Here is a 12,036-nt window from a genome sequence, read left to right on the forward strand (position 1 = left end):
CTGCATAAGACGTTAATGATTGGCGTGCTTAAGACGCAATTGCTCTACCGGAAGGCGGAAGCAAAGATAAATAGCGCTCAACTCGAAGCTTGCCCCTCGCCCTGATGATGCAAACACCCAGCGCAAAAGGATTGGATGCGCCATCATTAACCTCGCACCGAAAACCCGCGTCCCTTTCTTTGGCGCCTGCAACGCATAATAAAGTCCTGCGGAGAGGACCACATGAAAAAAGTGAGCATACCAGCCTAGGCTAGAACACAAAAACTACAACAAATCGGGAAATCTCTCCCAAAAGACGCGAAGTTTCATTTCCGGGTGCCTCACGTGAAACTCCCGCTCCGACTCTGCAGACCGGGTGGGCCATAAATCCAGCATCACCGCCAAGATACGGAAATCAGTGGTGAAGCACCGACCCAACCCCAAGAAGTCAAAAAGACGCCGAGGTACGGATGATAAAGTAAACAGTGTGGGCTCGATTTTCATAACGAACTTTATGAAGTCAACTTTCAAACCGGCAAACGACCTCTTTCATCTTCGTCATCATCGTGTGTCGTTATTTGGCGGACGACGCGGTGTTAGACGCAAAAGGGGTTAGATAAAAGTGGGTGTGGTTCACAAGGCGGTGGCGAGTGAGATGATGGGGAGGGCGTGGGGGGTGGGGTTAAGTTTGTGTGTGAACATCTTAGCGAACCAGCGTTTAAAGACTTTGGCAAAAAAATGATGCAAACTGCAAAGAGGTGAACCAACCGAAAACGATCGTTTCACAAGCGAAAAGCGTCAAAAAAAGGCATGCTTTATCTTTATGACGGTATCCCAACCGGGCAACATGCGCGGCAAAAATTTAATGTTAATTTTTGCCTCACAGCTTTACTTTTCGCGAATTGCCAACCGGTTGTGGGTGTGGGTGCGGTTTGGTTGAGCAGGTTGGGAGACGCAATTTTCTGCGAGGCACTAAACAATGGCAGAGATTTTGCAGCCATATCTGCATACCATTTTGGTAGCCAGGTTAAAGCTTTAGCTTAAGCGTTCCGTTTTTTGAAGCCAGTGCTGGGAAGAAGTTCATAAAATGAAACGCTACACTTTTTTTTCAGCAGGAAAATTTTTATTTGTGTTAAAATAACAGTTTTCATTGAACTGGGAGCTTTTTCAACATTTATTATTTCTACACATTCTCATTCATACCGGTTCGAGGGTCATCGTAATGATCTCCTTTGGTACATTATTGTGATTGTTTTACAGAAATCAATTTGACTACATGTTATACAGCAGTCACATGCGTTAGAATTCAGTGGTAAAGTATTATGGTATTAATTATACCTACCATGAATGCTGTGCGCTGAGTGTTTCTAGCAGAATGGTCACAAATGTTGTCAGTGGAATGTTTGATTGCTAATAAAGCTTAAGAAAAAATAAACTGACCCAGTCAGGGAAACAATGGTTTCAAAAGCTATAATATGGTTTTTTAAATCTCATTTTTTATCAGCCAATATGCTGATAATAAATTCGTTTGAATAAAAGCTTATAGTTGTATTCGCTTGGAATGAAACAATACGAATTATGAAGAGAGATGTAATTTGTGCATTCATTTAATTAATGGTTTAAAACCGCAATACACTAGCGTTCAGAGAAAATTGTTTGAAATTCATAAGTTTGAAATCGAGCAGGATTAACATTTTAGTATTATTTAAATAGTGTATGTAGACATCGGAATCATGTTAACATATTTTTTGAACAACTTGCCAATTATTTCAACAACGATAATGTGAACAGTAAGCTTTAACATCATATTGATCATAATGACAAAAGTTTACATTTTTTTTCTTCAAAATTCAATGCGCTTGACTTTGGTTTTTTATTTGCATTTTTTTTTTTTTATTATTCCAAAACACATATTTTGTTTCGCTCCGTAGCGCCCATCACTATGCTGATGGTGTGCTAATACACTATCAATTCGTTGGAAATGAATATGTAGATCGTTTGGCAAGAAACGATGTCCACTAAAAGTCAAAAGTCGCAAATCCAACATATCCCTTCTTCTGATTCTTCATGGCTTAACGACCTGTAAGGTCATGCCGGCCATCGAATGACTAGACTTGCCGATACCACGTAGTGGGATAGTAAGACCTTAGTACGAGTGGACGGTTAGGATGGGAATTTGAACCCTGGTTCTGCTGTTCGAAGACCGGGGCCGCTGTCACCTACACCAACGGGTCACCCTTGCATATTCCTAGGAATCACTAATTGTGCCTTCACAAAACTGCCTAAATAATAAGCCTTAGTCTGGTAACTACAAAGAAATTCCACTGTGGAGTTTAATATTACGGCATCAATCACTTGATATGGTTATGCCATGCGTTTCGAGGTAGTTGTCAAAAAAATGCTAGTAAACAAAATCTTTCTCACTATTATCCTAATTAGAAATCTGTTCCTTCTAAGAGATCTATCATTAATACGGATTATTCAACACTTGCCAATAATCCTAATTTTTGTTGTGGACTACTGGACTTTATTTATCAAGAACCATTAATGGATATCACCATGCGGCAAATCTTGGAGAAGATAGCTGAACAGCAGTTGAACACGTATCATCTCTTCATAGATTTCAAGGCCGTATATTAAAGCATAGCCAGGGTAAAACTCTACGAGGCCATGAGCTCTTTTGAAATTCCGGCCAAACTGACCATGACCAACGTCACATGCCAGGTGAAGGTGGATGGAAAACTCTCAGGGTCCTTTGCTGCCACCACAGGCCTGCGCTAGATGATACGCTTATAAAATAAACATCATTGGTCTGCGGCTTTCCCAGGTAGCAGAGGCCTACCAAAGGATCTAGCAGGCGGCAGAAAAACTCGGGTTGCAGCGCTAGGATGCTGAAGGCCAGTCGGTCAGTCTACAGCCTGAGGAAACATCTCACCTCAAAAAACCTGTCGCGGCGCAATACTTTATCGAAGCTGGGACTGTATCGTACTTTTATAGTCCCAGTATTCACATACGCTTCTGAGACATGGACCCTGTCCAAAACAGACGAAGCCCTCTAATCACCGTTAGATAAGAAGATGCTCAGAAGGATCATTGGCATTGTATGTGTGGAAGGGACAATGGAGGAGTCGCTACAACGACGAGCTGTACGAACTGTATGATGAATTAGGCTCACCAGGCTCCGATGGGCTGGTTATGAGCGATTCCGGATTCTGCTGTGGCAAACCAAGACCGCAAAGCGCCTGATAAGTATTAAGTAAGTAACATTAATGGATATTTTAACTAGGTTAGCTAGGTCAGCTAAGACAGCTCATGATATAAAAATACAAACGAATCAGAAATATCATGCCTTCAGTAATGAACCATTAAACGTAGACGAGCATCATTTCCGTTTTTACCGACTAGCCTTGATACCTGTATTCTGTATAGCCGGCAAAAGCTGTATTTGTACTTTGTTTGCTTTAGATCCTAAGAGAGATTATTCAACTTTTATAAAAAATCTTATTTAAAATTCACACTGTGAACTAATTTTTGAACTCATTTGAAAACATTATGACAATTCAGTATCAAGCACTTCCAAAAATTTGCAATATAGCAAGAAGCTCCTTGAAAAATTACAAGATTTTTTACCTCCAGATACTAGCATACTACTACTTTTCCACCAGATACTAGCAAACCCATAATCTTGATAGCTAGGTAACAATTAATTGAAAATGATCTGGCATTTGCGGACAGTTTGAATAAACTAATCATGGAAAAACATTTGCAAACTAAATTACCGCGCAAAGGGATTATACACATTTCGCAATTCGTTTGTATGTTTCACATATGCATCCTACCAAAGTTTGGGCTGAATAAAGGAAATATGTTGAACGATATGAAACCTCGTTCATAGCACCGTTCGGACAATTTTACCTTTCCGGTAACTTACCGTTCCAAGTGTTCCAGGTACCTCACGCACCTTATGACACATGACGGACGCCATATCGGACACATTCATTAGAGTGAAAATTTAATTATGTTGTCCTTTAATTGTATAATTTGTATTAATGTATGTAAATAGCGTTTCGCACCATTCCCGACCTGCCACCAGCCTTTGGCCGCTAATTTTTCTTTCACTTTAAACTAACGAGCGGACCGTCACCATTTTCCGAGCGCAAAAGCTGCCGGCCCTAAGCGGTCACCATTGTCGACCTTTTTCATGTGTGTGAATGTGTTTGTGATGTTTTTTTTTGCGCTTTTTCTACAGCGTACTGGTACAACATGCGTCACACCGTGCACACACATACGAGCGCGTGCTGCAGCTGGTCATCGGCGTGGTCATAACCACCGGACCGCTGACTGTCGGAGGTGTCCTTGCCAGCGAAAGGGTTTTTCACGGCGCGCTGGTCACAAAATCTCTCCCCTTTTTACGCGCGGTAGAGTTTAATTGGCTGCCGCCATATTCGTGTTTCGTAATAAAATCTGATTTATTTTAGTTACCTTCACCATTTCACCCAACACGCCCGTTTGCTGGCTAAATCTGCACCACTCGCGCACTAGCGGGCGGTACTGGGGCAGCATAAAAATATCACACCGAGTCGCCTGCACTACGTACCCACCTTTCCCATTACTTCCTGCTTGCGGAAGTAAAAGTAAATTTACAAAATGGAAGAAAAACCGGACTTGCTGCACAGAGCGTGTGCGAGAAGGCGCAAACGACACAACGAACGACCGTACCCTGAAAGCCCACGACGCGTTACCTGAAGCGCAATTTTCCGCCCATTCCCCAGAGCCAAACGGACAATGAACACTTCATTCGGAGGGGTTTTTGCCTGGCTCGCTCTGCGCTGGCTTACTACCCTCTGCGCCGCGGTGGCCGAGCGGTTGCAGCGTGTAGCGGTGATGCAAATTTAAAACACGTATCTGATTTTCGTCCTTCGACCGGTGAGCGTCGTAGCGTACGGCACTGGATCCACAACACGGCAACTGGGCCACGCTGATGTGAGCGCATTGGAAGCAAACTTACGTAATCCATACATACATGACCCACACTCGCGTGAGCCGATACGATGCACAACCGGTGCATGATGGGTGTTGCATTGCCAGTGTTGTGTGCCCTATCTTCACTCCTACTTTCTCTCGCGAACGCCCGACGCTCGTCACCGGTCATCCACATCGGCCTTCCCGAGACCATCGCTCGAGTCGATATGACTTTTCTCTTAATGAAACTTGCCGTACGATGCGAACGCTTTGAGCACGACACACTCCGACCAGTCGGGTGGAAAATTCACCTTCCATATACTGCTCTCAAACAACAATTTACATTCAATGGTGCTCTTGGAATTGACGCATGAGTTGAGGTGAATTGAAATTTTTAGAGTTTTTTTTTTGGGTTTTTGAGAGCACTTTACGGGTTTACTCTAAAGTTTAAAAAAAAACAAGTTAAGAATCCAAAAATAACTATAAACCATGCATCTTTTTAAATGTACTCGATATTGTAATGTTTTTTTTTTATTTTTTTATTATTTTAGATCACGTAAGCGAAACACAATGCATCGTGTGTTAAAAAATTGCAGTGTAAACCAAATTCAACGTGCAAAATGTAAATTTTTACTTTTTCATCAATCTCGAGAGTCTTATAAAAGCATTTCAATTACTTTCCTTTGGTACTATTTATGTATTCTAATCATCATGATCTGTCGAGTAGACAATACGGCATTGGACCGTCATAATCAATTGTAAATAAATGATCTGTCGAGTAGTGCTTCATTGTAAACCTCACATATGTGAATAAGTTCGCTTTAAGCTGATGTGTGAGACATTTTATTAGCAGTTCTTCTTAATTCATAGTGCTTTGGGCAAAGAAAACATCTATAACCTTACAGAATATTTGAACACAACAATTTTAAGATATCTCCTTAAACTGAACGGACTAAAAAATGAAGAAACCATGTCTCTTATTTTCGATTCATCTGCATCGCGTCTACGTAGCATAAAATAATAAAAAAAATCAGAAATTCAGACTGGGCTTAAAACGAATCATGCCACATGTCGTACCTTGTGAGGTTAATGCACGTTGGAATCTTTTGTTCTTCTTCTTCTGCTTGGTCAGCTCTGTGTTGAGCAGCGCTCTGTGATGACAAAGCCAGGCCTCAGATCTATCGAGGGCTGTATTCCTCCATTCGATTTCCACCAGGTTTGGTTCCACTTAATCCAGCTGACGATCCAGTTAATTCATTTTCTTTTTGGCATTAGCATGGTGTGGGGGAGGAGGACTGATTTGGCATTAGCTTGGTGGTGAGAGGAGGGAACGAATTGGGGTGTTCTACAAAAAGGTGGGCGGCCCAAAGACGCATCCAACGGTATGCCGCATGCCAAGATCGGTTATTGCGTAAAAACTAAAACATTTCCGTGGAAAATCAATAACTCGGCCATTCCTAGTCCGATCCTGGCGTCCGGCATATCGTTGGATGCGTCTTTGAGCCGCGCACCTTTTTGTAGAACACCCTAACCCGATCCCTCCTCCCTTCACAAAACTATTGCGGAAAAATCAAAACATTCCTGTGGAAAATCGATGACAACTCAGCCATTCCTGGTCCGATCCTGGCGTCCGGCATATCGTTGGCTGAGTCTTTGAGTCGCGCACCTTTTTGTAGAACACCTCAATCCGATTCCTCCACCCTCAACCTGTTATACCGTAAAAACCAAAACATTCCCGTGGAAAATCGACGATAACTCAGCCACCTCCGTCAGCATACTCGTAGAGGACTACCGGACGTATAGGTGTGCGATATATCTCAGATTTCGTGCGATCTCGAAGTTTTCTGGATTGTAGAAGTTTGTGGTGGACACAAATTTTTCGATGTTACGATCGACCCAGGGTAGCAGAACTCCTCTAGCACCTCGAGATCGACGCTGTCAACTGATATTCTGATATCGAGTCGGGCTATATAACGGTCAGAACCTCCGGCAAGCAGGATTTTTTTCTTCCACGCGTTGATTCTCAATCCAATACGATAGGCACGTCTTTCCGACTGAAATACGCCTCGCACACCGTCACCGATGTTATCCGTGATTGCCGAGGAATTCTAGTGATTTGGTAAAAATCGTGCCTCAGATGGCGAGGCCAGCATTTAGCATGACACTCAAAGTAATGTTAAATTAGGAGAATTGGTCCTTGTACCTCAGACCCCGGGGCCATTAAAACGATTCGATATACTCACCCCGTATGGGACTCATCCACTAGAGATGGTTTTGGAAAATCGCGCTTTTAATCCAACTTATTATGAAGCGATAAATTCGAAAGCCCAGTTAACCCGGAATCAGTCAGGTGAACTGGTACAATTGAACGGTGGAAATGCCATGGCCGTGCTACAAGCTGCTATTCTTCAAAATAATTTAAGCCTCGTTCGTGAGTCCGGTTGTCAATTTTATGTACCATATTTGATTTTATTTCATCAAATTGTATTGAACCTTATAACAAAATTATGCATAATATGTTGCTAGTTGTTTGAAATTGGTTTTACTTCCTCACAAATGTCAAAGCGAAACCATCACCAATGTGATAAAATTTCACATTATTTTACGACCCACACAAGCACACACACACACATGTACACGTACACATACAGTCTCATCTACAGGGCTCCCTTTGCCCGTGGATACAGCGGGCTTGGTGTGTTGTAATAATTTTAATGAAATTTTATGACCTCTCCAATTACCCATCGTACGCGTTCACTTACAACGTTCTTCACTCTGCCGTGCCATGGTTGCTCCAGTTTCACCGTGATCGTGTCCATCTCTTCCTTTCTCTTCTACCTCTTCGGCTTTTCTCCCCTCTTTCCCACCAAGCATAAGCCATGCAAACCGTTGCATTAGCCAGTACACTAGCCAGTACCAAATTCGATGGGCATAAAAGATCTCAGGAACAGTAAACGAGAGGATACAATAGGGGCTTTACGGAGGAGTGGGCAGAACAAGGCGAGTAGCAAAAAAAAAACCCGAAATAAATTATCGTAATTACCGGTGCTAATACGTCGTAATGCTTTGATACACTTCTTTATATGTGCTGCCGGTGTGTGTCTGTTTGCTGATGTGCTCGTGTGTGTGTGTGAGTGCTTTTGGAGGCTTTTTATGAACGAACATCACGGCCGTGTTCGAGGTTCTGCCCTTGCTGTGCAGCAGTGTTCTTTTCTTTTGTCGCACCGTCCGCTCCGGTAGAGCATAATCTCGTCCTCTGGCAAAACCCGCCATAGATCATCCGGAAGCTTCAGGTCTATGTAAATTTGCCCAGCTGCGCCTTGCAGTCGAGCTGGCAACGGCAGTCCATTGCACACACACACACAGCCCTTGCAGTACCATAGGCAACACCGAGTCCGGCAAATTAATTCTAACGATCGGGCATTATGTGTCCGGTAGAAGTTTCACAACACAGTTTTTAAGCAAGCAACTGTTCGCTGCCGTTAGTAACAAATTTTTATTGCTCCCGTTTTGCCACCGTGTTGTGCTTTTTGTTTTTATTCCTGTTCATTTTTGTACGTGTTGTGCCGGGCGAAGGCCAAACGACACCGATTCGCTTGATACGGATGGGTAAAGTTTTCCCATTTTTGCTGTCATTTTAGTGCAAGACATCAGCACGGCGCGTATGGCAAGCCTACGGGGCAAGGACGGTGGACCAGATGGATCCCGGTGGAGTGACACTCGGGGTTGTAATTTATTGTACTACGCGGCTCGTTATGAAATTATCGTCTTAAAAGCATTGTTTGAGCGCTTCATTGCTTAAACCAGGATTGATGAGCTTTTGCTGGCAGGTCAAGAGAGCAACTTTTGTTTTTGGGAGGTTCAAAATTAGTTTTTATTGTTCGGTTTACAGTATTCGCACATAACAAAGCCTCACCGTTACGTTAAGGTGTTTGTTATGAATGGCGTAAATCAAACGCATCAATCTTTTTTGAAAAACTTGTGTGGCTTCAAGTAGGTTATCGTTTCCACTTTTGACAAAACTATGAATTCAAACGTGTCTTGTTCGCTTTGTTTTCAATTAGCACACAATATAAAAGCACCGAAACATCCTCTACTTCTGTTTACATTGAAAAGTTTCCAGGAAACCTTCAACCATCAAACACATGCCATAATTTGCCAATTTTCAATTGTTCCTCCACAATGCAAATGGCCTTTTTATACCGTCAGGAACAATCTCTTGCGTATCTGCTCTAAAGTATCAGCCTCATGTTACTAATAATGCTTTATAAACTCCAAAACCAACACACACATACAGATGGAAAGAACTGTAACTTCTTCCCACAAGAAGCAAACCTTCAATTACTAACCTACCAAACAATTGTACTGTCCTTGGAACTCCACATTTCCGAGTACGAACCTGACATGGCATGCACTTTTGCTAGCAACAAAACTCTGCCTCTACATGGGGAAGCGTAAGAGTTAGGGCACATGGGCACACGCAATTTCCCCCGAAAAACTCGCCCATCCTAACATCGCGTGCAAAAATGTGCAATAAATTATTTTTCCCCATGGTTAATAAATTATGCACTCACCGGTGCAGTTGCCAATCGAGCTAAGTGCATACGCAGAAGTTTCTAGTGGTTCATACGTCTGTGCGAATGCCATTTTTGTGTGTGTGTGTGTGTGTGTGTGTGTGTGTGTGTGTGTGTGTGTGTGTGTGTGTTTCTGTGTGTGTTGATGTAGGTATGTACATAAATGCATTTTGAGCCCCCTTGCTCTGGGGACAAAGGCAAAACTGGTGACATTTCCACCAGAATTGGACTGTAACTGTGAGTACGTCCCCAATTTGCCTTATTTGATGTTTACGCTTCACCCATCAAGGTGTAGCATAGGTGGCACGTTTTTTCCCCCTACCAAACAGTTCATTGGGCGGCAACAGTCAGCTGGCAGGTAATGTTGCAGGGGTAAAACGTCATTTTCACATGGAAATGGTTTGTTGGAAAATTAATATTCGGGTTCGAATTTCGTAAGCGACAAATTACGGTTGTTAAGCGACAGGAAAACAAATGATCCTGCTTGTGTTCTTCACCCAGTGGGACACTCATAAGCCGGAGCATAATTAGCAGAGTACCAAACATGTGCACGTTTGTGGACACATTTAATTTTGGAGCATGAAGTTTTTTAAACCAGTCATACAGTCCGGGATTAGTGTGACCTGCAATAAAGTAGATGAAGTAGTAATCTTTCCTGTAATATGTCCTGCAATTTGGGCTCCAGAATAAACTGGACCCTTTTCTAACAAGGAGCTGAACCTGCGCCTCTTACTAGACTGTGTTCAAGTTAAATCTTTTTAGATATTTAGTATGAGTATCTTAGTATGAAAAAGTTTTCTATCGAAAACTGTATTAAATTGCCTCTGTGTATACATGTTTCCGTTTAAACTATTTTTTTTTTTTTTTTGTTCCACAGGACGTCCGGAACCAACCGTCACCTGGCTGAACGGGGACGAAATCATGCAGACGGGCGGTGGAATCTCGATGGGACGCCACGTTACCGTCAATCGGTTGGAAATACCGAAAATGACACGATCGGCACTGAACAATACGTACAAGTGTCAGGCATCGAACACAAAGCTGGTGCCACCGGCCGAGCGCAGCATACGGGTGGATATGTTGCGTAAGTGTGCTGGAAACCCCTCATGCTCCCTTACGATGCAACCACTTCCAAGTAACACCTATGATCCTGCTTCCCGTTACAGTGAAACCTCTATCGGCAGCATTGTCCTCGAAACCGAAACAGTTGATATCGAACCAGGAGTACGTGCTGGCGTGCAATGTGGAAGGTTCCGTGCCGGAGACGGACATCAAATGGATGCAAAACAATCGACCCTTCACAAAGGGAAAGGTAAGTTTGATTTTGTGGCACAATTTTACAGTCATCCGGATTCGTTTCATTGAATCGAAATTGATATATTGCACTTTACGTTACTCAAATGGAAAATTACTGAATTAAATTACATCAATGCTTCTGCTCATTGGTGACTGCCTCCAGATTGGTGATTTTGATAACCTGCACAATATGGTGTAATAAATTAAGCGCAGCAGAAACGCAATACAATTGGATTGAAAATTTAAGTACCATTTACTGCAGAGCCTACATCCAGCTAGGATACTTAGGAAGATCGTAAAACTAACAAAAAAAAAACTAACTAACTGTAACTTCAATTCGACTTTAACCATTGTTTCGCACACACAGATAAAAATCATCAATAACAGCTCGATGGTGTCGTCGGTCCTGAGCTTCCGGCCACATCCCGACGACGACGGCACAATCCTCAAGTGCGAAGGTTCCAATCCACGCCTACAAAACTCCGTCCTGGAAGATTCGGTCATCATGAACGTGCTTTGTAAGTGGCAGCGTCAAGATCTACGCCTACCCTATCCTCCTACATTCCTTGAGTATTCTTACGTACGAGCCCACCTTTCACAAGTAAAATGATTTGTAGCTTCGAAGGTGGCGAGCCCCCAAGGGTCTTTCAAAGTTCGGCGTCCGTGTAAGGTGCACAGCAAATGAACCAACTTACACGTCAACCATCGACCATTGGGCAGGATCAGTGTTCGAAAGCTACTTCCATTACCTAACCCAAACGATGGAATAGAGTGTGGTAAAGGGGAGTGCCTCATCGCTGAAACATCCATCTCTGAATCCTACTGAACCGAACTCTAATGCTTTACTACATTAAAACTAAATTCTGCACCTTTTTTTTTTTTTTTGCTACTGTCTCTCACTCGCTCTCTCCCCGAACTCGCTTTAACCGGTTCCGATGGATTCACGACCGACCGACCAAATCCCCGTACAGATCCACCGCAAGTGACACTGTCGCTAGGATCAACGCTTAATCCCGACGACATCAAGGAAGGCGACGACGTCTACTTCGAGTGTCACATTAAGGCAAATCCGAGGGAGCATCGCATTACATGGTCACACGATGTAAGTATCGGACGGGGTCCGCGTTGACACACAGATTAACTGCGGCTGCTGCTGATGCTGCTGCCGCTACCAGATCCAGCTTAGACAACGTTTTCTTTTTTTATATGGCAAAGCGTCCGTGAC

The 12,036-nt window shown here is 43.0% G+C and overlaps 1 protein-coding gene across 1 annotated transcript in view; it reads left to right on the plus strand.

Moving 5' to 3' along the window:
* LOC126556733 (uncharacterized) overlaps positions 1-12,036 on the plus strand; it is a 119,557-nt gene that overhangs the window by 67,906 nt on the left and 39,615 nt on the right. Inside the window, exons 6-9 of the mRNA XM_050212201.1 lie at positions 10,393-10,599; positions 10,682-10,827; positions 11,179-11,329; positions 11,783-11,913. Coding sequence (XP_050068158.1) covers positions 10,393-10,599; positions 10,682-10,827; positions 11,179-11,329; positions 11,783-11,913 — 635 coding nt within the window. The remainder of the gene's footprint in view (positions 1-10,392; positions 10,600-10,681; positions 10,828-11,178; positions 11,330-11,782; positions 11,914-12,036) is intronic.

This window comes from Anopheles maculipalpis, chromosome 2RL (assembly GCF_943734695.1).
Source record: "Anopheles maculipalpis chromosome 2RL, idAnoMacuDA_375_x, whole genome shotgun sequence".
Lineage (NCBI taxonomy): Eukaryota > Metazoa > Arthropoda > Insecta > Diptera > Culicidae > Anopheles > Anopheles maculipalpis.